Raw genomic sequence first — 27280 nt, 5'->3', positions numbered from 1 at the left:
TTGCATAGATATAAATAAATAAAGTGGCTCCCTGTCCCCAAAGGGCTCACAATCTTAAAAAAGAAACATAAGATATACACCAGCGACAGCCACTGGAGGGATGCTGTGCTGGGGATGGATAGGGCCAGTTGCTCTCCACTGCTCAATAAAGACAATCACCACTTTGAAATGGTGCCTTTTTGCTCAGTTAGCAAGGGCCATATCATATTTATATACCATCTGATGTGTGTATCATTAGGCAGTACACATAATTTAAAATACAACACATGTAAAACAGAATAAAAAAACAATTTCACAGAATAAAACAATTAAACAGTTTAAAATTAACTAACACTAATCCAGGTGAATCCAACTTTGAGTCCCCAGATGTTGCTGGACTACAACTCCCATCAGGCCCTTTGGACATTGTGTCTAGGGATGATGGGAATTCTAGTCCAACAGCAGCTGTGGACCCAAGGTTTGGAGCCCCTGAATTAGAACATGAGAAGAACCCTTCTTAAGCCAGATCAGACCAAAGGATTAGTTCATCTAGCATCCTGTTCTGAATAGTTGCTAATCAGATGCTGGCTTATCAAGCCCCAGTCATCAAGTGTTTGCAGAACACAGCCGTATTTTCCCAGTCAAGGGCTGCCCTCTGCCTATTATGGTATCTAAAGCCATCAAAACAGATATCACTTGAACTCCTTTTTCAGAGTTAACAAACTCTGTTATCATCTGATCATTTCTTGTATGCTGCTGTGTCCTACAAGGACACTATTAAGTGCTTAGATGCCAGATGCCCCCACATTTCCACACAAGCTCTCAACCTCAGTTTAGGTACAGTACAGAGATCCTCAGCATATAGACAGGGGCGGATTAAGCTTTTTGCTACCCAAAGCCAAAAAGGCTTTTGCTGCCCTTTTACCTTAAACAAAAAAGGTTTAACTTTTTAAAAATAAGGTAAAATGAGGGGACTTTCTCCTCACCCATTCCACCCTTGCTGCTGCAGCGACTGCCCACAGAGCGAGGTGACAAAATTTGAGGAAGGGCAAAATTTGCTGCTCCTCAAATTTTGCTGCTGTAGGCAAATGCCTACTCTGCCTCTCCATTAATCCACCACTGCATATAGACAAAACAGTGATGAGCAGTTGTTCTCCAAGCAAAAATTTCTAGAAGGGGTCACATGCCATTTCATTATAAATAGGGGAACACTTCCCTTTTCCCCTTCCATCACATTGTCTGTGGTTGCCAGAGAGGCAGTCAAACTAAGCAGAGTTGATAACTAACCACAAACTAAAAACCAGCGGCTGTCATCCAGATGAACAAAGTGCTGCTGCAGCTAATGCTGCTATGAAAATAATCTATTTTTATCTATCTTCCCTTCCCTTTGAAGCCAACGGTGACTCCCAAAAAATGTCCCTGAGGGTTATGTAGCCCTCAGGGACATATTTTGGGGGTTCACCATTGGCTTCAGAGAGAATATAAATGAAAACTAGCCTTTTAGGATGCTTTTCACCCCGTGTAGCATGCACAGCATTAGCAGCAGCAGTGCTTCACTAGTTTGGCCACTCTTTTTCTTCAGTGACTGCAGGAATTTTTAGATCACCAACTCAAAGCAGAACCTCAGTGTTGAACTTCATATTCACAAATAGTTGTCTCCCAGATATGTGATTAAGATCCTATTTTTATAATGACTGGGCTTTGATGACATATTTTAGTAAAAGCTGCATGATACTTTCTCCTTGCATATGTCTAGATCTCCAAAAATAAATGTGAGGGAATACTAATGTGCCAAATCTGGACAGATACATGCTTACTTCTCACCAGAGATTCTTTTACAGTACATAAAACTGTGGTGATGACGGTGACAGAAGTGACATGCCACTGTCATACTTGATGCTACGTAAATAGTCTTGTGCAACGTATTGGGAACAGGAGGTGTTTGCCTCTCCTATAGTACTAATGAGTACTGCTGCTGTGAGCAGTCACTGGTTTAATACCAACAGATGAGATGTATCATCAGAGGAAAGACTCTCTTCGCTCATTAGATGCTTCTATGCCCAAATTAGTTGGATGTCTCTCCTAGGATAGTAAAGTAAGAAGGAAAATACATGTAGTCCAGATCAGTATTCTTCTTCATAATGCCAAACTTCATGTGGCAACAGCAATATGCTCTCATAAGCAGGTATTTCCCAATCACATGCAAAAGGATATAATCTGACGCACCAAAATGGTGCTTTGGGGCTTTGAATCTTCCACTGCCTTCCTTTCCTCCCTGCAACCTCAGTTGGACTCACTTCTGCTATTGGAGCCCACCTGGGAGAAAGGTGGATGCGGGGAAATAGCTGTGGAGATGGGATGCAGCATTTTTGTCATTAAATAGCAACTCAACCCACTATATGAAATGCAATCATGAAATTAGAATCTGCAGTTTGCTACATGATTTTTACCAGAGCTATCAACCAACTGAAGATTTTTTTTAAAAAACCAATTAGTTCAGGCATTAGAAAACCGGTGTGGTGGATAGCAAAAAGGGGAAAAAGGGGAAAGAAAGAAAGAAAAGGTGAGGAGGGGGAGATTTGAGCATGGTGGGAAAGTCCCAAGGCCTGCAGTTTGCAGTAGTCTGAAGAGGGGGTGCAGGAGATTATACACAGACTTAATTACCTAATTAATTACCAGATAGTTTATCCTTTAAAAAAACACACACAACCTTAAAAATGATGATGATATTCTGCCACCTGAAGATGGGATATTACTTTTGTGTGAGGAACATGCTCTCTAATCACTATATAATAGTACACAATCTGGCTTCTATTGACTCTTTACCTATTTCTCCACCTAAAATTAATCTCCAGCTTTACTAAATATAAATAACCATGTTCCATGACTTCTGTTCTCTGCTTTGCAAACTTCCCTTGTGTTCCAGTTGGTGCTGGAGATAGATCTAAGTAATTAATAGACTTATATAGAAAAAAGACAAAATTTAAATTATGTATATATTTTATACAATATAAAAAAAAGATGGAGAACAACAATTTTTGTTTATTTGTTGTTTATAACTCACAGTGTAAATTAAAATCTGCATCATACCTTGCAGAGGTTATTCAAATTAAATCTGTGTAGACTTCCGACACACCCTTTTAAGATTGTTAAAAACTGTAGATCTTAAGGATTTTCCACCATGCCCAAATTTAATGAACAATTCTGAGAACTTGAATGCTTGCTCACTATTTTGTTATATTAGTCCTAATAAAAGTATTCCCTGCTTTTAAGTTTTGATATAAAACTGCCACATACACAAAAACCCTACCATAAACTAAGTGTAATATCTCCCCCTAGTGGTCTGAAGAAACAAGAGTTGATCAGGCGATGTGACTATTAATTGTCTATAAAGTAAAGTAAAGTAAAGTAAAGTAAAGTGTGCTGTCCAGTCGGTGTCGACTTCTGGTACCCACAGAGCCCTGTGGTTGTCTTTGGTAGAATACAGGAGGGATTTACCATTGCCTCCTCCCACGCAGTATGGGATGATGCCTTTCAGCATCTTCCTCTATCGCTGCTGCCTGATATAGGTACCAGCGGGGATTCGAACCGGCAACCTGTGGCTTGGTAATCAAGCTATTTCCCCGCTGTGTCTATAGCTGACAGCTATTGAGATACAGGATATTAAAGATGTCTGCTGAAAGACAACAAAATAAAATTTCAGAGTGAAAGACAGGGAGTTGTACTGTACTGCTCAAACACCTAAAGACCTTTGGAGTGGAGTTGGAACATGATTGGGGGAAATGGGGTCCATTGGACTAAAAAACACAATAGCCTTGCCTCCCTGCATTATATGTATGGGGGCATTTCAGAATCCAGAAAAGGAAGGCATCTTTTGCCCTTTTTCACTCTCCAGATTCTATCCCCCTGGAGGCTGGTTGCGATAACATATATATAATTCCTTTGGGATACAACTTTGTAATTATGAGTATCTCAATTTAATATAGCTGGAGTTAATGAATGCTGTATCCATTATGGGATTCTTTGTTATTATCGTTTTATTTTATTTTATTTTTAAAAAGTTTATTATGGTCTATGACCAGCACAAGGGAAAAAACCCAATTAAAAATATATATATAAACAACAGATTTTAATTGTTATTTATATTTTTATTTTATTTCCCCCCTTGTGCTGGTCATAGACCATAATAAACTTTTAATAAAATAAAATAAAATGAATGTTTGTTATTATCTATCTGAATGTAGAACGTTGTTTGTTATATGCAATTTTTAAAAAAACAGTGGTAAATTTCAGGTAGTCAAAGGGAAGAGGGTAGCCAAGCTGTGGCAATTTGTGTGACAGACATTAGCTACGATCAGATGTCCACCTTTATTTTTCTCCATGATCACTTGATACAACTGTTCTCTCCTGCACACAGGAACATGTCTTATTTAGATGACTTCCTTGAGATTTAACAGTGGTTGTAGAGATCATGAAACAAAAGTATGTACTATCCTCTAGTAAAGGGGTAGGCGACCTTGGCTCTCCCGCTGTGGTTAAAATACAACTGCCATCATCCCCAGCCACAATAAATTGCAGGGAGTTTTAGTTCAGCAACAGTTGGAGAACCAAGGTTGCCCACCCGTGCTTTAGAAGGTATTAAGCAGCATCGATACACAAAACTAAATGGGAATGCCAGAATGTGCCCTCCAAAGACCAAAAAGGTATGCACTACTTACTAGGGAAATGAATTGATTGAAAGTTTTGTTGTTGTTTAATCAAGGAGAATCCCTCTGACATGGTCAATTCAATTCAAATAAGGTTATACATTAGAGAATTCAGTGAAGCTTCATTTGAGAGGATCCTGAAGGAGTTTCTTTTTCTACATCTAACAATTCAGTAAGCAAAAGCAGCAGCACCCATTACTCAATGAAAAGGCCATGTAATGTTTGCAGCCTCAGATTTGGGAAACCATAGGAACCATGATAGATTCACAGCAAAATGGCTCCCATTTGGCAGCTAAACTAGCCTCCCCGCGTCTGATGTCAGACACGGGGGGCGTGTCGGGGCTGCAAGATTGGTCGGCAGCCTGGGTTCTTTGAACCCGTTGGCCCAATGGTGGCTCTGCCCCTGGTCCCGAGGGCCATAATCTTAGCTTGTCAGTCCCACTGCATAGTCAGGGATAAATAGTCTGCCATTAATGGTTTCGTTGAATAATCATAATGGTCATATCAAAGCCTGTGGCTATAGCACCAATTACATAACTCTTACCTTGAGACATTTTAAAAAGCCTTCCTATGCAATTTCGCCAGAAGTCTTCATTTTGAGTTTAGCTTTTGATCTGAGCTCCTGCGCCCCACCCCCACCTTATTAGGAGCCCCTGGTGGCGCAGTGGTAAAACTGCCGCCCTGTAACCAGAAGGTTACAAGTTCGATCCTGACCAGGGGCTCAAGGTTGACTCAGCCTTCCATCCTTCCGAGGTCGGTAAAATGAGTACCCAGAATGTTGGGGGCAATATGCTAAATCATTGTAAACCGCTTAGAGAGCTCCGGCTATAAAGCGGTATATAAATGTAAGTGCTACTGATTAAAAGAGACCAAAATGCCCATATTCTTGAAAAGTATGAGGTTCTTACAAGATCAATTAAATCTCTACTAACTAAAGATCATCATGCCAAATCTAAAAAGAAAACTGGCCATACCAAAAAGTGGTTTGACCAAGATTGCATAAGGACAAAAAAGCATCTTGTCATGCTCTCAAAATATGCTATTCTCTGCCCGTCTACACATACACATTTAGAACTGTCTAAAAAGAAAAAGGAGTATAAAGCTCTTCTTAGAACTAAGAAGATGATTGCAACTCAAAAGGAATGGTTATCTCTGATAGAAGCAGCCAGGAAAAACGATTTAACACATTTTTGGAGGCTGATTTCATTATCCCAAAAGAAGGTAAACTCAGAACAGGCCTGTCCAATTGCCCCTGAATTATGGGAATCACACTTTCGGGAACTCTATAGCAACCACACATTTAAACCCCGGACTGACCTACATATAGATACTTTACCTTCCTGGCCTACGGTCTCCACCTATGAGGTGGAACAACTAATTATGCAGCTGAAGGGTGGAAAAGCACCCGGGTACGATTACATCCCTCCAGAACTATTAAAGGCTCATATAGACTGGTGGGCCCCAGCATTGGCTCTTTTGTTCACCTATATAGATCAAACTGCACAATTCCCTCAGCAGTGGGGCTCAGCCATGGTGGTCCCGATCTATAAAAGAGGCAATAGGGAGGATCCCTTTAATTACAGGCCAATTAGCCTTTTGAATATAATAAGTAAATTGTACGCCAAACATCTGTGTGTAAAACTTTGCTCTTGGATGGAGCAGGAGCATATAATCCATGATGAGCAAGCAGGTTTTAGACCGAATAGATCGGTTATGGACCATTGCTTAATTTTACAACAACTTGTGGACAAACAAGTTAGGGTCCATAAAAGACCACTGTTCGCCGCTTTCGTGGATCTTAAAATGGCCTTTGACTCAATTTCAAGGAGTTTACTATGGACTAAATTGGCTAGTACATCTATAGATCAAAGGCTTTTATTATTGCTCATCAAGCTCCATGAGAACTCCTCTTTAAGAGTACGTTTAGACACTGCCGGCAATTTCACCAATTCAATTCCAACAGAGAAAGGTGTGCGGCAAGGGTGTGTGTTGGCCCCTTATTTATTCAATCTTTACATTAACAATCTGATTAAACGGCTGCAAAATGTTGATATCCATGCACCTAAATTAGCCAACAAAAAGATCCCGATCCTGATGTACGCGGATGACGCGGTTATTTTATCTCAAACCAGGGTCGGGCTCAAAAGAGCTTTAGACGTTCTAACATCATACTGCCAAGAGGAATACTTGAAGATCAATTATAACAAATCTAAAATTATGTGCTTTAAAAATAAACCAAGGAAATTTACATGGACCTTGGATAGACATAAATTAGAACAGGTCAATCAAATAAAATATCTTGGGGTGGTTTTTCAACAAAATGCTGGGAAAGCGGCACATATGAGAATGGTAGCTGACTCAGCAAAACGCAGTGTGGTGGCAATTAACAGATTTTTCAGAACGCAGGGAGCAGGTTATATTCCTGCGGCTTTAAAACTATATTTAGCAAAGGTTATCCCTCAGCTGTTGTACGGGATCCAATTGGGACCTTATGCGAACTTTGATATGCTTGAAAGAATTCAATCCGGTTTCTTGAGAGCTATCTTTGGGACTACAAGATGCACCGCAAACGTAATACTGCGTATGGAGGCTGGCCTCATAAAGATCGAATCTCGTGCCTGGCTATTAATCATTTACTTTTGGTTGAGAGTCCACCTACGCCCGGTGGGCCTAATTCCTCAGTTTCTATCGTTAAACCCACAACCGCAGTGGTGCACTGTAGTTAGTAAAAAGCTTGCTGCTCTAGGAATAGACCCTGAACAACTGCTGGAGTTAGACTTGGGAAATGCTAAAAGAATAGTAAAACAGCGTTTGACAGATATTGAATTGCAAAATAACTGGGCCTCTTTGACAGAATTCTATAAAGGAGTGAGAACTAGATGGGATCTTTCACCAGCAAATTATTTGTCCCATATTACACTCAGCAAATTCCGGTGGGCATTTACAAGGGCAAGAACAAATTCTTTTCCCTCTGCACTATTAGCCGGGAGATACAGTGGTGTTCCCCTGGAAGAACGCTTCTGCAGATGCGGCAGTGGGGAAATAGAATCTATTGAGCATATTCTATTATCCTGTAAAATACATAGGCAATCAAGGGAGCACTTAATTCTACCTCTGGTCTGTAAACAGACAGACCGATCTGCTGAACAAATTGTTAAATTTTTACTCTCTGATGAAAATGTTTTTAATTTTAACTCTGTAGCTAAATTTTGTTATATTGCTTTTAAGATGTATAATGAGAACCTATAGAGTTTTTATAAATTGTTCTGCTATTTGTATGCATGGATTGTTTGGTCTAGGACCGTAAATAAAACTTGACTTGAATGTAAGTGCTATTGCTATTACAGTGCAAGTATTACTCCATACACAGGCAGAAATGAAATTGTTTCTCCTGTGGCAAGTTAGCAAATGCTTTTCCTGTTATGGTGTTACTTGGTTTCTGCATATGCAACAAACAGGAAAGCCAAAACATCTATTCATCCTGAAAGTGTGAATAATGCACTTAGTGTTAGACACAACATTTCAGGGCTCTCATCAAAACAATAAGAAGTCCACTCTGGGCATGTGCAAGAGCAGCATTCCAGGGAAAGCTGCTTTTAAAAGAAGCACAAGGAGCAATTGAGAACTCCCTTGTACCTTTGATCATTCTCAATTATGCTGCTTGTCTGATGAGATAAAGCTATGGGGTAGGCAAACCTCTAGACTTATTAAATTTAATTTAATCTAGTAAATAAAACAATAGCTATCTACTATTATATGATATTGAGAAGTGTCAAAGGGGGAAATGGGGGAGGTGGAAAAGACAGAATGTGCATGTATGTTTTTAAGGTGGCATGGCACTGTTGCTGCTTCCTCAAAACGTACATTGATTTTAGGATTACCTTTATAAAAGAAAATGACCGGATTTTGTGGAACGTGGCTGTTTTGGCTCTATGGTATTGATAGCATTATAATATTGGTGTCAGGATACAGCTGCCTTGTGACTAAGCTGGTGCTTGATAAAGAATGGCTATCCAATCAGTACACATCATTAGACATCTGTTTCCTGTTTTCATTCTTTCTCCATTATCCATTTGCCTGAGTTTCCCTTTCACCTGAGGTTTATTTAGAATGCAACACTAACTCAAGTATGCTGTTTTGTTCAAGAATACAGTAAGTGGTGTGCACACACACTCTCCACACATACAAACACCCTATTTAAAAGAATTGAGTGGAAATTCATATTTTGCTAGAATATACATAACATTTTTTTCTTCTACTCTTCATTAAGATGACTAGCTTCTTTTGCTGACAGTTAAGAGGATTTCCTGTTGAATGTCTCAAATTCCAGAGTACAACTGTGAATTGATTTTTTTTTTTAAAAAAAAAATCAGAAATAATGTAGCACAAATAAAGGAAAGCAATAAATGTTTTCCCTCCTCACATCCTACAAATTCAACGAGCAGGATAACAGGTATCATTTGTTCACTCAGTAATCCTCAGGATACATAACAGGATGCTACAAAATGAAACGTTTATTTATGTGCAGTTAAAATTGAGGGTTTTTAAAAATCTTTAGCAAAAGGTAGTGCTCTAAAGATTTGCCCAAATTGGCACTAAGGTTACAATAACTGCAGTGTCAAGCATACAAAAAAGTAAGTGCAATTCAAAAAGAGCACCGTGATTGATCAGGCAATTTTTTTAAAAGTATTTTTATTTAATACAATTACTTATAAAAACTTAAACTTGAGACACATCCTTCCTCCTTTCACATGCGAGGAAGCTAGAGAATGAATGCTTTTACTCATACGTGAATTTAGTTGACTGATAAATTTATTAAATCTCTGGCACTCAATCATCTAAGATTTTTTTAAATCAAGCTACAGCCCTACTAATTCAGCTATGAAGTCCAGTAAGAAGTCATAAATGTATTAAACCCAGAGGTGTCACTGAATTTTTGAGTTCAGCACCAACACAGAATGCTGATGGCTTGAAAAGCTGACTCTCAGAGGATCTGTGCTCATTTACTAACTGGTCAGCAACTGAGAACTGCAACAGTTTCTCTTATAGCAAAAAGACACTGCAGCCTCCCCCACTTTTTTCTTCTTCCCCCATTTCAGTTTTCACTTCCTGCAAGGCATGCTGGCTCTTGGGACTAGTTCTCGTAAAATCTGCAGGCTCTTGGGAAGACTGCTACCCTTTATTACACATGGTATTTACCTATAAATGCATATGATGTAATCTGGTATGATTCATCAGCTTAACTACAAGTTCTGTTGATCCTAAATACATTCAATGTTTCAGTACAAAACTTTGTCTTCTCATATTTTATGGTGGAATTATGTCACTTCTATATTTTAATATACTAATTTAAGAACTTGTATACTATGGGTTTTCTGCTAAGAAAGTAAATCACAAGTAAGCACTGTGACAAAAATAAATGGGACAAGTTAATTGTGACTAACTTAGGTCCCATTAATTTCAAAGGAGCTTAATATTCCTTATATAGCCATTAAATGTATTCATCTGTTAATATAAGTTCTGCTAATTCAGCAAACCAAAAAAGTGTCAAGTCCCAGATTCCAACGCCACACTGAAAAGCATCAGGATAAAATTTATGTTAACTGTGGGAGAGAGAAAAAGACAGAGTAGTGATTTTGTTAAGGGGGAGAAATATCTACTTAATACTTAACTTTAATTAGACACAGGTACCATAGTTCAACATGAACAAACGAGTTGTTCCAAGAACTAATTTGCCTACTTTCCTTTCATTATCCCTACAACTCAACCAAATTTGGTCCAAATCAGTTAGGCAGTTCACAAGTTAGCCCAGTTGTGCCTCAAATGTTCATGTGTTCGGCATCTTGAATTAGGATGGATGACAATCAAAAACTATACCCCTGAGACGTCCCTATGTGCCCCTACAGCTGTAGCAAATTTGGTTCCATGTTAGGCAGTCCACAGATTAGCTCACTTGCACCTCAAACATTTATGCATCTGCCATCTTGAATTGGGGTCTAATAGACAGACGGATGGACATGTGCATGCACACACACACACACACACACACACACACACACACAGAGCCAGGTGATCTCTACTTTTCTTTAAGGAAAGTAGGCTAATAAAATAGTGTAAGTTGCACTCATGTACTATTAAGTGCACCTCTTCATTAGAATACACAGGGGTGGGGTGGGGTGGGGGAGGCAAAGAGTTGATCCATTTCCAGCCATCAATTCAGAGTATTTTTTAAGGTATTATCCATGGATACAGTATAGCTGTTTGTTAGAATTAAGGATACTATTTAGTTCAGAAAAGTAAAATGATAACACATTGTACAGTCAGTATTTTATTTGTACTGTCACTTTATCTGGAAACAAAAACACGTTTTTATTTAATACACTGAGTTATTGTAAATCTTAGCAGTCATCTCCAATTTGACCATTTATGAGCTATAATATTTTAACAAGTTCTCATCAGTTGGTTTTAGAATTTTCTTTTCAGACATGTTTACTATCCAACCTGGAGCAAGGCCAAAGAAAATCTGTCTAGGGTCCTTCCGTTTGCTCAGCATTTGAAAGAGTTCATCTTTTGAAATATCTGGTAAGACATAACCATATTTTCTAGCAAGTTCCAACCTGGCTTCTGGAATCTTTGATGGATCTGCTAGATACCCACGGTTTCTAGGATCTGTATAGTAACGAACAAGATCTTCAGGAGGAAGCATCCGCTTTGGAATTGGTTTGCCTCGTAGGAAAAAAGGTACTGGCTTGCAAAGAACATCTGTGTAGACAACGGAGGACATAAAACAGAATGAGATATTCTGGGATTAGTGATCTTATCCCTGAGAAATGGGCACAGTGTGAAACTACAATGTTTATAGTGTGCACAATGTGAACAAAAGTCCCCCCCCCAGATTTTCTATTTATTCTAATAATATCCCTAATGGGATGTACAGAAAATGATTCAAAATAAACCCCCCAAAGCCGCTTAACTTATTTAGGCCCATCATGTTTGCAAATCTTTTGATCTAAATTATGATGGATTTGCACATTCAATTGGTATTTGCCAAAAGCAACTGGTCAGTGTCCTTTATTTTGTTAAAAGTAAAACTGGCCAAGCTGCACAAAATCAATAATGAAAGTCTAGGAGAGCATGAATAGTCCCCTTTTCTAAGCAGGGCCTGCCCTGGTTTGAATTTGAATGGGAGACAGCATATGTGGGCACTGTAAGATATTCCTCTTCGGGGATGTAGCTGCTCTGGGAACAGCATCTGCATGCTTGCATCTCCAAGATGGGCCTGAGAGAGACTGCTGCCTGCAACCATGGAGAAGCTGCTCACAGTCTGTGTAAGACAATACTGAACTACATGGACCAATGGTCTGATTTGGTATACAGCAGCTTCCTATGTTCCTAAGTTTAATACTAGAAAACATTTGTACCTTATGGGAGGACAAGAGGATAAAGTAATTACATAAAATAATGGCACAAATCTACAGAATTCAAAAGATTAAAAGCTCCGTTTTCTTAAAACAAATGTCTGATTGTCAATATTCCATCTCCATGCATTACACTACTATTTGTCACTAGTAAATAACTTTCTTCTTTACATATTTATATCATTATGAGGGATTTAAAACACTAAAACAAGAGGAGCATTTCTGTCATTAAAGCCCCTCCTCAAAATAGGGTCCAGTAGAGTTCATACAAGTCAGAAATGGTTTATTTGCACAGTCAAGCTGCATTAAGTGAAATGTGGATGTAAGAAGGGGAGCAACACAACCTCCAATTTCACTGACTATCACACAACATTTTTAAGAGTATTCTTGAAATCTGTTCATAGCTTTATTTCTTCCTGCTATATATATCTGTTAGTTGAGAAAGTGGTCATGTAACTGCTTGGTTGTCTTTGTGAAAAACTTTATAATCTTAATAGTGAATGCATTCATGATACAAGGAGGAATAAGTTTGGGCAGGGGGTGAGACAGGGAGCTTTCCCCAGACACTTAAATAACAGCTTTAAATGCTCATAAGAAGGCTGGGGCACAAATGTAAGTTCAAAAAGAAAATATCAATCTCCTGGATACAAAGCAGTAAAAATTCTTACCCAAACTCCTTGGGTCATAAAAAGCTGTAGTAATAACACCACCATTTTTTTCAACAGCAGCAATGGCTAGCTCAGATGCCATCTGCACTTCAATATTTAGTTTTGCTGCGAAGATATCAGCACCCTGCAAGTTCACATGAGCAGTGGTTAGATCACAAAATAAACTGATGTTTCTAGCTATTATATTTTGTAACATTAGCATTAAATGCAAGTCTATTACAAGTCCAAAACATATGGGTGCATACTGTATGAATAATATATTAGTTTACCATTCACCAAGAAGAGATATTACATTGTCCTAAAAAACAGAGATTTGAGAAGGGTCCATCTGCTTAAAGGCACATGCAGAAGCTTCTGCTAGTAAGTTCTATGGGAAACACCTATATCGAGCAGCAGAGATATAGGAAGATGCTGAAAGGCATTATACTGCGTGGGAGATGGCAATGGCAAACCCCTCCTGTATTCTATCAAAAGACAACTACAGGGCTCTGTGGTCACCAGGAGTACCAACTCGACGGCACACTTTACCTTTACTTTACAAAATTGAGCAGAAGGCTGCAGCTGAAGCCTAGTTAGATAAAGGTCAAGTTGTACCGTCGAGTCAGTGTCAATTCTTGGTGACCACAGAACCATGTGGTTTCTTTGGCAGAATACAGGAGGGATTTACCACTGCCATTTCCCACACAGTATGAGATGCCTTTCAGCAACTTCTTGTATCGCTGCTTCCTGAAAGTGTGAAATATTTTTTGTTAAGAATTGGCAGTGACCACTGATCCTGCCCTTTGCTGGTGCAAGATGGGGCCTCCATGCTTGATGAAGCAATGAAACTTTCTACTTCTAAGAGCCTTCAAAACACAGGAGAAATTCAGAGACAAACTCCTGTTCCATCTCCCACTTTAGGTGGAGCAGACACTACAAATGCACATTCAACAGAATAAAAACACATTTGTCACTGGCAAGTATGCTTGTGGACTCCTATTGAAATACTCAGCAGATACACCTTTGTAAAGTGTTTGTGTGCACCCAGTGGGACACAAGACTCTTTTCAGGATCAGATGAATGTTTACCAGTACAACGGTTCTTAGAAGTTAATCAACATCTACAAAATATCAAAGCAGTTTATGTTTAACCACACACATCAATGTTAATCACTTCAAACTGACAGAAAACAACATTTGCTGTCATAAGAAGCCGCTGTAAGATTAGGAACAGGTCTTTTTTTCTTTTTATAGTAGGCTCCTTTGCCATACAACATATTGCTTTTGAAATAACCCAGAGTATCAAAAGCAGCCTGCTACATGGCACAGAGGGCTGTTTCCAAAATGCAGGCCCAAAGCTTCATCTGGCACATGAAAAACTTAAATGCACTCTTTTAGATCATGCATTATGAAATAGTTTCTAAAATGTCTACCTACTTAATCTCTCTAGCATTCACCTTTATTACTACTATTTATTTACCACTTTTCAACAGAAGTGCTCAAAGTTATTTACACAGAAAAATATTTTTTTAGATTCCGAGTGTTACTTCAACACATGACATTCTATCCCCAATCCAACTGGATTCAAGACTTCCTCTGCCTTTCCATCCTTTCCTCTCTCCACTTCAGTCCATGTTTACAAATAATTTGAATATTTCTTATATTTTAATTCCCTTTCCTTCAGGAAAGGATTATGTAATGAAACTAATCATATCCACAGTGTACAGTGCCCTCTAGTGGAGTCAATTATTTGAATTCAGCTGAAAAATAAATTGTATTTTTCACATGGCGATGGCCCTGAAAAGAGTCAAAATTAAAGCACACACTGGCCATTAAAAAAAACACAAAACGAAACAGCTCAGAGAAAATGAATCTAAGACCTACCTCCTCCACCAACTGAACACCATAATCTCTTTTTCGTGGTTGTATTGTTATACCTCTTGCATTTACTAGCTGTGTTAGATCTATTGGTTGTGTAGGATCAACTCTACCTAAGTCAATCAAGTACTGCAGTCTTTTGAGACTGAGGGGTGGATACTGATACCGGAGGCTGGAAAAATAACGAAAGCAGGAAAAACACATTTAGATTTTCAGAACAAGTGAAGAATGTTAATGGCACAATTTTATGGAGTTCCCATACGCAAACCCCACTGCAATGAATAGGAGTTTCCCTACTGCTAGACTGTGTGAATCAAGACCATAAACTCAAGTATTCATCCCACTGAAATAACTCCTAAGTAAACAAATTTAGGACCAGGCAGCAAGGTTTATTCCCAACCAAGCAAAATACCACAACTTAGCAGTTCACAAGGCTGCTCTATATGAAAATATATCTATTTCTACTCTTCTGCAACAGTTCCAAGCAATTTTCCTGAACAGCCTAGCATAAGTAAATTACAAATCTAAAGGCCAAGGAAACGAAAATAGAAAACCAGTCATGGCATTATATTTAGGTGGCCTTCGTTATCCATAGTCCAGGTACCCATTGTTTTGTGTATCTTCAGTCAGGTAATATAGACCCAGCCTCATTATTCACAGTTTTTAAAAATAGGCAAAATCCACCTATCCACGGTTCCTGGTGGCCAAAAATAACTTCCCATGTCATTTCCAGCCACTATTTTGCATCACAGAGCCATTTTGTGGCTCTTTTAAAAAATTTCCAAGAATTTGAAAAAAAAAAATCTCAAAAATTTGGAGGATTTGCAGGGTTGTTCTTGGGTTTTTTTGGCCGGGGGGCGGGGTTCTGGAGAGCAAGGTACTTTGCTTTATTCCCTTCTCCTCTGCTTTTTTGGAACTTCTTTAAGTTCAAGCAACCTAACCCCAAAATTTCCCATAGACTCAAGGTCTTGTTATTCATGGTTTCATTATCTGTGGTTGTAGGCTGGAATGGAACCCCTGCAAACAACAAGGGCCACCTGTAAACATATAAACTACTGTGTGTCCATTGCCTAATTACACAGATATTTCATCCTATTACTTTGCCACGTTATTAAGAATATGCATGGAAAACAGTTCCATGCATTGAATCTAGATTTCTGAGAATTGCAACTTACAGTATCGTGGGGGTGTGGAGAACCAGAACACAAGTTCAAAACACTTATTGATACAAAGACATTATTTAAAATGAGCAGGCAAAGACTACAACCTCAAAGGAGTGTACACATTGTATATGCAGTAGAAGCGTCATCTTTTTCAGCACAGAAGTCTGCCCTGGATAGTTTCAAACCATGTTTGTAATTGAGAGCAAGGGAGAAGACAGTCCAGCTCCACATACACACACAATCTACTGCTTGCATGGAAACAGCCTGGCACTTGGCCATTGCCTGAATATGCAAAACATTCTCATCTTCAAGGAGCAGAGATTTTGTTCTCTAATAATAAGGCACACTCCTGGTTTTCTCCTTTTGTTGACAGTACAATCAGTGCTCCTGCATTCCATCAGTACAGAACTAAACTATACCCTTACTTCTATAATTAAAAGAGAATTCCTTGGCCTTTAGATTTGAAATTTACTTACGGCTAGGCTGTTCAGGAAAATTGCTTGGAACAGACCAACACTGCATTGTCCAGCCCCATCCTTCAATTTGTTAATGGAGAAAATGCAACTTCCATTTATTTGCGTACTTTTCTAGACAGTACAAGCTTACTTTATACTTTGGGGACACTGGATTAATCGGACTAACGAGTGTCTGAAGCACAGAAGTACTCTACTGCTAGCTTCCATTCCTGCAACAACAACAGGCTGGAAAAACAAGAAGGAAGACAAATGAATTTCCTGGATTTCAATCCAGGGCCCCGACTGAGGAAAAGCCTCCCCTCCCCCAAGACTTAAATATTTGCTTCTGTGTGTTCAGCATTTTCCTTAAGTATTCGCATACAACATGTAAAATCATAGCTGTATTTTACCTCACACAAAACCCAAAGTGTAGAATATATTGCTCTAAGCACAAACAAGAGCTTTCATTTCTGCCCATTTAAAACCACGCCACTTTGTGTCTGCATGCCTGTGCATGAAGGTTTTTGATTGCAAGTGAATACACTTCTGTGCAGTGCTGCATGCCTATGCAAAAATAATGCAAGCATATAAGCAAGTCATTATCCAGTCTGAAACTGGTATGTGGCCCATGGATTAAAAGAGAGCAACTTAATACAACCATGAGATGAATATTGTCCACAAATGCAAAATAATCATAGAAAAAAGCTTACCTGTGTCCGTCATTGTAGCTGTATTTTGGAATAACCAGATAAAATGGAGTTTGGCCTCCCTCAAAGCCTAAACGAGGGCGGGTCCCTCTTTGCCTTTGACCTTTGTGACCTCGGCCACATTTCCCACCTCCATGCAACCCACGTCGTCTCCGTTCCTAAAATAAATAGCCTTACATCAATGTGTTACATAAGGGATATTCAATTTATCCAGAGCTCCATGTCAAGGGTATTCTTGCTTCTAATATAAAATATATCAATATATTTATATATTGAGTTTAATGCTCTTTAACACACAAAGATTCACATCACTCTTGTGAGCACCAGTAAGACCATATTAAGAAACTGTTTGCCTTGCTTATATAGCACTTTCCCCATCCACATCAGGGGATTTTATCATGCAAGTTTCTTGAAGGATAGAATTACCTTCTTAAAAAAAGGGGGGGGGGGGAGAGCATTTAAGGCCACAAAACTGTCTACACTTATTTGGGAATAAGCCCTATTGAATACAGCAGGACTTGCTCCTATACAGAGATAAAGAGGATTGAGATGCACTATAATGTACTTTCACCCTAAAATTTGGGAATATGACACAAAAACTTTATCACCTGGCATAAACCACAGCAAGGTATGAGGAAACTGAGCAAGAGGGAAGATGGGAGAGAAAGAAAAGTGGGAATAAGAAGTATTTTCATGCCAAAAGCAAGTCATCTACTATAAAGAAGAGTTCCAGCTCTTGCGCGGGGGGGGGGGAGGCAAAGAGTCCTTTAGCACTTTTAACAAGTTGTTTTATTTTAAGACAGTACATGAAACATTGTTTCTGTATCATAGATGTCAGCACTCAGAATGTGGTTGTTTTATTACTACTACTACTACTACTGTTATCATCTGCTCTTATCTTAGATTTTATATTTATGCCCCCCCAGCCCATGCATACAGGCTACCTCATTTCAACTTTACTACTTTTATTTATATATACATTTCAGACATGCACAATGTTGTATTCACACATCATGAATTGAGCATTTGCCCTCCACTTCCAGTATTCCTTAAAAATATATATTTGCTATAATAACACCTCACATAAACATCCAAGCCATATATGGGAAGGGGGAAAAAGGTATATGGGATCACTGAGGGAGAAGAGGAATATAGAAGAAATCTGCATTAAGTTGCTAAGAGTATGGGAATCGAGGCAAGGGCAGTGATATTACAAAAGAAAAAACAAGACAGGTAGGGGCTTGCTAGCCAGCCATTGGTCTCACTTAGTTTTGTTTGTTGTACAGTATGCATATGCACACACCACTTCTGTCCACACATGCATCAGAAAAAGTACATTATCGTTACAATAAACTGGTTAACCTTCAAGATTTCATGCGATTCTTTGCAGCAGCACCCTGGGTACAAGGGTGTTTACCCAATATATGGTAGTCACAAATTCACTCATTAAAGCCAAGGGAGGAGCAGGGGCAGTCGCTGGCACTTTTGTTTGACATATTAACAGAACATGAATTAAAGCCAGGGAAAGTATTTGAACCCCACGGAGTTAACCGCGGCAAATAAGCCAGAATTGACAGCTTTTCTTCTGTGCCTTCAACAGCTGCGTGGCAGGCAGAAACCAAGCCATTCACGGCATCGTCAAACTAGAAAACAAGTATGAGTTGAACTCCTACCGGTTATGCAGTCTCTAAAGGCACGAAAGCCCTACAAGAACAAGAACAAAACAAAAACAAAAAAAACACCCTTGACAACCCTAAACAAGAGTGAACGGAGAGAGACTGAGCAAGGAGAGCTGAAAGGAAAAGCCCATTTCAAAGCACAGGGTTGGAGGAGGCGACATGTGGGGTGAGGCAGCTCTCCTTTCCTCAAGATTATAATGCAGAAACTGCCTAAGTTACAAGCGACTCTGCGGGACCCGCCGGCCTGAAGGAAGCAAGGCCTGCAAATCAGGATTTCCCCCGACTTACCGGGTGCCTGGCACCATCGTTCGGCCGTAGGTTGGCGAGGCTGACCCTGGGCAAGGCCCGCAGCAGCTCTAAGGCCTTGCTCCTGTCCCCAGACCCAGAGGAGGCCGCCATGAACCTCTCAGGACGAGCTGAAGGCAAGGAGGACGCGCGGGGGAAAACGGGGACTCGAACTAGCAGCACGCAGGCGCAGAGCGGCAAGCGAGCTCGAACCATAGAGAGAAATGCTAGAGTGACTCATACCCTTTGCCTTCCGTTTTTAGAGGCATCTCCATTTTACAATGTGGTTACGATCCTCCTTGGGAGTAAGTCTCATAGAATACAGTGGGACTAGTTCTGAGTGACGATGTACTGGGTTCCATTGTTAGGATACAGCCTGTTTGTATTTGAGAAATACGTCGTCTCAGATACAGGTCTCCAGGACTAGACAGTGCACAGCAGTGTGTGTATTAATGTGCAGCACCGGAGCCCAGTATCTGAGACAATGCATTTCTCTAATAAAGTACGAGTAGATGACAACTCTCAAAAGTATTCATTGGACAGTTGTTACAAACCGTTATCTATCAACCCCGTTTGGACTCTAGAGGTAATATAGGGCTGGTTGTAACCCTCACAATCTGCAGTGTGGATGTTTTATTAACAGTGTACTATATGACAGGAGTGTGATAAGCCTCCACCCTTCAAGCGACCCCCTTTCAGTCTACAATATGGGGGCAATAACTGGTCTACATTTTTAGTTGGGGCGCTTTTTGAAAAACCTTATTAAAAACCACATTTTCCACACATAATAAGGACTGAGTTTGAAAGAGGCCTTTGTTTCTATTTGGGGGAAGAGGGGTGAAGAAGGCAGGGTTACCAACGGATAATTGAGATCCCCCCCACCCCATAATTTCCCCACACTTCATATCCCCATAATATCAAGCCATTAAAATATCCAGGACTGCCGATTCCTGGAGACCGCAGGTCAGGAGAATGATGCGCTACTTCCAAATCAGACCGTTCTGGATTTCTCCATTATCTCCTGTGACGGGCAGCTGCCACTTGTGCCATTCTAAAGAGAAAACAACAACATGGCGCCAAAAGAAAACAAGAAGTCCGGTACGACGACAAGGCATAATCTCCCCCTTAGTACCGGATCCAGCCAATGGGGAAGCAGGAGAAGCTCGCGCGCTCACGGAGGCGTTGCGCCCGCGCCTGTTTCAACGGCTGTGCTCTCCCTTTCTGACGCTGGACGTGAGCGCGCGCAGGGAGAGGGGCGGGCGGATGGAGCGGAGTCGCTGAGCTTCCTCCCTGCTCTCTTGCGCTTCCCCTCCAATCCGTTTCCTGCCACGCCCGTTTCTCCACCCTCGCTCCCTCCCTCCCTCCTCCCTCCCTGTCTGTCAGCTTCTCTACTGGCTGCTGTGGGGGGAGAGTCCGGTGTATGTGCGGCAACAACATGTCCGCCCCGCTCCCTGCCATTGTCCCGGCTGCCAGAAAGGCCTCCGCCGCGGTGAGTGAGTGAGGGGAGAGAGAGCTAGCCAAGGAACGAGGGTGCCTGCCCTTCGGCCGAAGGGGATCGGGGTGGGGGTGACTTTGGCTGCGCGGCTTTGGCTGCGCGGCGCGCTTATCTGACAGTAACTCGCATTTTCCTTCGGAGTCCTCCTGGGAAGTCGCTGCGCACCCTCCTCGCTCTCCTGGGCCTGCCAGGGAAGGTCTCCTGTTCCTGTCACTGATCTGGCTCTGGAGGCCTTTGCTGCAGCGCCGGGCATGGCCTCTAAGTGGGCGGTGACGATGCCCTTGTGGTCTTGTTCCCCCTGATAGGCAAAAGTCCTGTTGCTGGGCGATTTATGTTTTCCTTTCTGGCCGGCCTTTATCTTTTCTTTAAATACTAGACGATCAGCACTGCCAGTGCCAGCCAGACAACCAAACCAAATCGCCTTGAGAAGCCAAATAAAGTCCCGCGTCTGCCTTCCTCGGTGGACCCCGCCCCCACCTGTTAGAAATATTTGGCAAAACTTAGGATAAGATCTCGCCAGTCTTTTGGTTTACAGTTGAACTGAGCAAAGCCTGTCTTCCTTTTATGCCTGGCTTGGGCTAGAAGTATCATACACTTGCAGCATAATCCTGTGCGGGTTAACTTAGAAGTTAATCCGACTGTGTTCAGTGGAATTTACTCTCAGATAATTGCAGTTTAGGTAGGACCATGTAGTTACTTGACTGATTCCTTGCTGCTCTTTCAGACGTGATCCTGTAGCGCCAACCAGGCATTCTTTTCTCCCTTATAGTGTGTGAGGAATTGCAGCCTATGTTTCACACAACAGTAGGCATATTGTGTTTCGGTGATGCAATAGACTGACCCTCTCGTTGCTACCTATTCTGTTTCTGTTGTATTTGGACCTGTACCTATAAAAAGAAAAAGAAGAAACAGTATCTCTAGCAACAGTCTGTGCATGTGATCACTGTGCTTCTGAATCACTGTCTTAAAAAGTTGGATTTTTTGTGATGATTTAAGCATAGATAAAAATGCAAGTGGACAATAGGATGGATGGATGATGATGTATGAACCTTCTCCTTAGTAAAGAGTGAATGAATAAAATGTTACAATTTCAAGCTAAATGTCCCCATCTGGAAGTCCTAAAATATGAGCTAGACCTAACTAGTAACTTCAGTTTCTAAATGTGTTTCACTCTTTTGATGCAAACTTGACTGTGGCATAGGTGGTATTTTAGAAAAAACAGAATTATGAATGAAAGTCACTGGAGTCAAGAGAAATTGTTAAAAGGACTTTCAGTAATGAGACAATGTTCCTGTTTTCTCTGTGGCAACAGAATCTACCACCTTTTTAGTTTGTCTCTTTTGTAAGTGTTTGAATGTGAACACTTGCATCAAAATAACCAAAAGTGTTATAACAGCTAAGCAAGTTATTTTAGTGTCAGACAGTTGCCATGCGGAAATGTCCCAAATAAGTGGTGTTAAGAACTTCACCTCCTTAGTTGATGAAAATATTTTTAAATGAATGAGGTTAGAAATGAGATTATGAATGTGGTTCTACTGATGATAGATAACTGAATTTTCTGACTTTAAAAAGTTGATGAGCAACACAGACTATTTATTAGGCTCGTGTTGCTTTGGGCCTTTGTAGGCTCATCACAAGAAAATGAAGGAACTAATTCATTCATTCTTTTCAATGGCATATGAAGCCAAATCATGATCAGTTTGATCCTATAGTTGTGTTTTAGCTGCAGGGATATGAACACTGGTTTGTACCAAGGCATTGAAAATAGCATCTGTCTTTATATTGCATTGGTGAAGTCATGGATGGTCCCTGCTATATAAGCACATTTCTAGGAACTAAAAGGGTATTAGGATCAAGGCTACTGGCTAATCATGGCTACTCAAGGCTACTGAGCGTGCTCCTTGCTGGGAAAGGCTCTTTGCTTCCAACCCTTGCTGTAGGATAAAACCAGAGCAAGATCTTATTAGCCAGATATATATATATATATATATATATATATATATATATATATATATATATATATATATGGATAGTGGGCAGGGGTCTACAAAGAGAGGGAGGAAAGAGCCCCTTCAGGAGACGGTGGCTGCCACTGTGTGAATTAGATGAGGAAAAGATGAACAAGGTCTGTTAACTCAGGAAGGAAGGAGGGAGAGAGGGGCAGAAAGACAGAGGGAAGAGCAGTGGAGGAGAAAGAAAAAGAAGGGAGGAGAAGAGAGAAAGAAGGAAGGGCAAGGGATGGGCCTGGGCTTGTCAGTGGCCTGAGAGGAATGAGTGGCCATGGCGGCAGCAGCGGCAGTGAGAAAGGGCCCGGTCAACCATCGCTGCTGCTTGGAGCTACAGAGGCTATTAGCGGAGGGAGGGAGGCTGTCAAGGGACAGGCCTGAACCTGTCATTGTCCTGAGGGGGAATGAGTAGCAATGGCAGTGGTGGTGGTGAGGAAGGGCCGGGTCAACTGCTGCTGCTACTCCTGCGGGCAGGAGCAGGGCTCGGGTGAGGATGGAGAGATCTCTGGGGTTAGGGGGCTGCAGCTTGGCCAATCGGCACCTGCAACGCTGCAGCCACAACCAAGAGGGGTGAAGGGAATGGAGCAATGGAATGGAGGAGTAACCAAGAGGAATGAGGGGGATGGAAGCAATGGGATGGAAGAGGAGGAGCAGGAGCACAGCTCAGGTGAGGGTGAGAGAACTCTGTGGTGAGGGGGCTGTGTGAGGGGGAGCAAGGAAGTACTAGCATGCAGATGCTCTGTGCGGGTTAAGCTAGTTCAATAATACTTTAATAACACATAAGAAAAACATTGATATACACAATATGAAATTAGAAACTAGTATGTTAAGATGTTATATGGGATCCTTTTTGAGGAAACTATTATTAGCAGATTCATGCAATGATAAGTAATTGTCCACACAACTTTCAAATTTTTGTCCAAATGCAAATATATGCAAGGCAGCTGTGCTCTTGTGTAACACAGGCATGGAAGGATGCAATAGTTGATGCAGTAATATTAGTGGCAGAGCTATGGATGGGTTGTGGTATTCCTGTGAAAACACAATTATGCCTTTCATCTGCCCCTAAGATTTTTAAGGCTAATCATGTGAGCTGCTATACAGAGGCTTGGGCTTCAATTGTATGTTTACATATAGAGTGGGAATTTGTGGGTTTTGTGGGTGGTCAAAAACAAATTATGCTGCTGAAGAGCTAGATACAGATGCAAAATGATGTTAAAATGTGTAATCTTGTAAAGAAATGCTCTAATTCATTTTCTCTTTACTTTTAGGTCATATTTCTTCATGGATTAGGAGATACTGGGTAAGATACTGTGTTCATTTGTGATCTTAGCTTTTGAAAATGAATCTTGCTAGCTGTGACATGCAAGGAAAAAAATTAGTAACTTAATTGAGGCTCTGCTGTGCTAGGTGTTGAGCAGTTCCCACCTCATCCTGAAGATGTTTTTAACAGTTAATTATATCCACATCTGAATAACTGACTGAGGGAGTTTGCTGTGGGAAGAAATCTTGGCTTGATTCTCAAAGGTTCCCAGTCAAAGTGTTTCAGATGTGTGAGCAGTCCAGGGCTTGACAAATTTTCTTTGGCTCTAGGAACCAGCTCAAAAATGTAGGAGCTGGACAAAGAACACTTGACAAAGTTACCAGACTTGGTGACGGACACTGTGGAGTGGGAGGGTAAATTATTTATCCTCTCTCTATTCCCTTTACAAGTAACATATTTAAAACAAACAGTGTTGCCTGGGACAAATAAGGATTTTATTAAATAATTCTACCTCTGAATAATCTGGTTTAGCTGCCATGGCTCCTTGGTGCCTGGGATTTCTTAAGCCCCGGAATAGTCTCATTTAATATATTATTTTAAAGTTGTGTGCAGGTGGTTATTTCTAACTACTTTGAACTTAATCAAATAAGTCATGAAAAGAGCAAATGAGGATCTGTAAGATTTTTTTTTTTAAAATCACAAAGATCTTTCTGACAGCTTCTCCTATGTAGTTGGCTAAGTGTAGTTTGAATTACTGACATCTAGTTTTTCATGCCAAACATGGAAAAATCTCCCACCATATTCAGATATACCTTGCAAATAGCAAGTGTGTACCCTGACTACTCAGAGACCTTTCCTATCCATCCTTTCTGAGATCCTTTTGCATATGTCAAAGACTGAACATGGGACTTTTTAACATGCAAAGTGTGTGTGTGTGTATCTGTGTTTAATGGTGGGCTTTTAAAAATTAAAACAACTAAGCTATTACACATGTGTATTAGTGAGCTGCCTTGAGGCAACTGGGTGAAAGGTGGTTTGTAAATAAAACAGTTAAAATCTTATGCTCACCCCGTTTTCACTCACATACTTTCTAGGGATGTGCATGGAACCAGGCAGGGCTGGCTTGAGGGGGTGGGGGGTGTCACTTTAAGGGTGAGGGAGGGTGCACTTACCTCTTCCCCCGCTTTCCCCTCGCCGGCGCTAGGTGTCCGTAAAAGCTTTCGGGGCGGCAGTGTACCTCCCTGCCGCACCTTCCCCCTCTTCAGCTGGAAGTGGCCAGAAGTACCGGGTGTGCGTGCGCATGTCACACACAACGTGCGCGCACCTATACTTATGGCCACTTCCGGCTGAAGAGGGGGAATGGGCGGCAGGGAGGCACACTGCCGCCCCGAAGGCTTTTATGGACACCTAGCGCTGGTGGGGGGAAAGTGGGGTAAGGGGTAAGTGGTAGGGGGTAAGTGGTAAGTGGGGTAAGTGCACCCTCCCTCGCTCTTAAAGTGACACACACACACCCCGGCTTTGAACTTCAAACCCCCCACCCCTGTGTCTGAACTTTTTCGGAGGCCTGTAAAAGGGCCTCTGAACAGGTTTGTGTACATCCCTAATACATTCCTCCCTCCCCTTGCCAGCTTCTTTTTTTCTGTGGCTGTCTCACTTGCAGCTGTTATCTGGCCTTTCAACAATTTCATGTCAATTTAGGGATTTCAACCCCGCATGTTTACTTGGAATCAGAAAATGGAGATCAAAGGGCACAAAAGTGTTCCATAGAAGAGAATTGGGGGGAAATGTCCTAATTGAGTAGCTTGATATCATCATGGGTCTTTCAGACTCTCCTGTGTAGATAGAAGTCAACAGCAATTGTTGGATGAGGCTTCTTTCTCTCTCATAGATGGATGCACCACCTTGTGTATAGCAAGGGTGGGTTATCATGAGTTGATTCTATTAGGTTGCATTTACTCAAAATATGAAAATTCTGCCACCTTAGAATATGCATTATGAATGCAGTTGACAATATTTAAGCAGTTTATTGATCCATACTTAAGTGAAAGCATTTCACCTTACAGGAAATGTTATTGAATCTGATTTGAAAATTTTACTTATTTCTGCACTTAGATAATTGTCTGACCAGCTCATTGATCATGGGAACAAATTGTATTAATATATTTTCTATGCTGAAATGCTATATGCAGTGTCCTGCTTGGAAAAACATTGCTCTGTTCCTTTATCAAAACTCTTTATCTCTTTATTAAGTTTTCTCAAGTGTTGAATTTCCTCCCTGACACCTTTTAGGAATAGTTTGGCTGGCCTTATTTTAAATCATAAGAACAGACCTGCTGCATCAGGCCCAAGGCCTATTTAGTCCAGCATCCTGTTTCATACAGTGGCCCACCAGATGCCTCTGAGAATTCCACAGGCAAGAGCTGGGGGCATGCCCTCTCTCTTGCTGTTGCTCCCCTGCAACTGGTATTTAGAGGCATCTTGCCTCTAAGGCTGGAGGTGGCCTATAGCTACCACAGTAGTAGCCATTGATGGACCTGTCCTCCATGAATTTGTATAAGTCCCCTTTAAAGCCATCCAAGCTAGTGGCCATCACCACATTCTGTGGCAGAGAATTCCATAGATTAATTGTGTGCTGTGTGAAAAAGTACTTCCTTTTTTTGGTCCTAAATATCCTGGCCTTGAGTTTCATGGGATGATCCCTGATTCTAGTGTTGTGAGAGAGGGAGAAAAATTTATCTCTGTCCACTTTCTCTACTCCGTGCATAATTTTATACACCTCTGTCGTGTCTCCCCGTAGTTGCCTCTTTTTCAAACTAAAATCCCCAGATATTGTAGCCTTGCCTCATAAGGAAGGTGCTCCAGGCCCCTGATCATCTTGGTTGCCCTCTTCTGCACCTTTTCCAGCTCTACAAAGTCCCTTTTGAAATATAGGGACCAGAACTGTACGCAGTACTGCAAATGTGATCACACCATAGATTTGTATAAGGGCATCATAATATTAGTATTTTTATTTTAAATCCCCTTTCTAATGATTCCTGTAATGGAATTTGCCTTTTTCACAGCTGCCATGCACTGAGTCGATACTTTCAATGAGCTGTCCACCACAACCCCAAGATCTCTCTCCTGGTCAGTCACCGACAGCTCAGACCCTATCAGTGTATATGTGAAATTGGGTTGGTTTTTTTGCCCAAATGTTCATCACTTTACACTTGCTTACACTGAACTGCATTTGCCATTTTATTTCATTTATTTATCCTTACATTAATAACTAATTGTCCCACTCTGTCCATGCTGTCCCTAAATTTTATGAAAGAGTGATGGAAATTAAACTACCTTAATTTGGTCATCTGTAGTGTTGGAATATTTTTCATGACAGTTTGTTCTGTGTGTTCCAATAGGCATGGGTGGGCAGAAGCATTTTCTGGTATCCGAAGCCCACATGTAAAGTATATTTGTCCACATGCGTAAGTATGTTGATTTTTGGTTGACTGACTTCTTGTTGTTGTTTTTTAATGATTTATTGATTGAGCTGATTATAAGCTGCCTTGGAGTCATCTCAGTGAGTAAGGCAGAATAACGATCCTTTATTTATTGTTATT

General features: G+C 40.8%; 2 protein-coding genes across 5 annotated transcripts in view; one reads left to right on the top strand and one right to left on the bottom strand.

Annotated features, from left to right (window-relative positions):
• Positions 1–10995: 10995 nt before the first annotated feature.
• MRPL15 (mitochondrial ribosomal protein L15) lies at positions 10996–20051 on the bottom strand. 2 transcript variants are annotated; one of them, XM_053248726.1, is made up of 5 exons: positions 19914–20051; positions 16956–17110; positions 14634–14799; positions 12772–12895; positions 10996–11447 (listed from the first exon to the last, which is right to left on the bottom strand). In XM_053248726.1, the coding sequence occupies exons 1-5, from the start codon at positions 19929–19931 to the stop codon at positions 11110–11112; spliced, it is 801 nt and encodes a 266-aa protein (XP_053104701.1). In that variant the 5' UTR covers positions 19932–20051; the 3' UTR covers positions 10996–11109. The 2 variants fall into 2 exon arrangements, with proteins under 2 accessions (XP_053104701.1, XP_053104700.1); XM_053248725.1 differs by lacking the exon at positions 19914–20051 and adding an exon at positions 18920–19144.
• Positions 20052–20162: 111 nt separating this feature from the next.
• The window catches only part of LYPLA1 (lysophospholipase 1), a 31874-nt gene continuing 24756 nt past the window's right edge, over positions 20163–27280 (top strand). The window contains exons 1-3 of one of the 3 annotated variants that reach the window (XM_053248727.1): positions 20163–20405; positions 23689–23720; positions 27080–27145. In XM_053248727.1, the coding sequence (XP_053104702.1) occupies positions 20337–20405; positions 23689–23720; positions 27080–27145 (167 nt within the window). In that variant the 5' untranslated portion in view covers positions 20163–20336. Of the gene's footprint in view, positions 20406–23688; positions 23721–27079; positions 27150–27280 lie in introns of those variants that run through there. The other 2 variants (XM_053248728.1, XM_053248730.1) reach the window with 2 other exon arrangements.

Source organism: Hemicordylus capensis, chromosome 4 (genome assembly GCF_027244095.1).
Source record: "Hemicordylus capensis ecotype Gifberg chromosome 4, rHemCap1.1.pri, whole genome shotgun sequence".
Classification (NCBI taxonomy): Eukaryota; Metazoa; Chordata; class Lepidosauria; order Squamata; family Cordylidae; genus Hemicordylus; species Hemicordylus capensis.
The sequence above is the reverse complement of the archived record's forward strand: the minus strand, read 5'-3'. Positions and strand labels throughout refer to the sequence as shown.

What these genes read in the sequence shown, in the direction of transcription:
- MRPL15 (XM_053248725.1), bottom strand. Translation starts at nt 19,132, where the DNA reads ATGGTTCGAGCTCGCTTGCCGCTCTGCGCCTGCGTGCTGCTAGTTCGA. An exon ending in AGCTACAATGACGGACACAG is followed by an intron (nt 14,800 to 16,955) that starts GTAAGCTTTTTT and finishes TTATTTTTCCAG; the next exon opens with CCTCCGGTATCAGTATCCAC. An exon ending in TTATGACCCAAGGAGTTTGG is followed by an intron (nt 11,448 to 12,771) that starts GTAAGAATTTTT and finishes TTGTCTACACAG; the next exon opens with ATGTTCTTTGCAAGCCAGTA.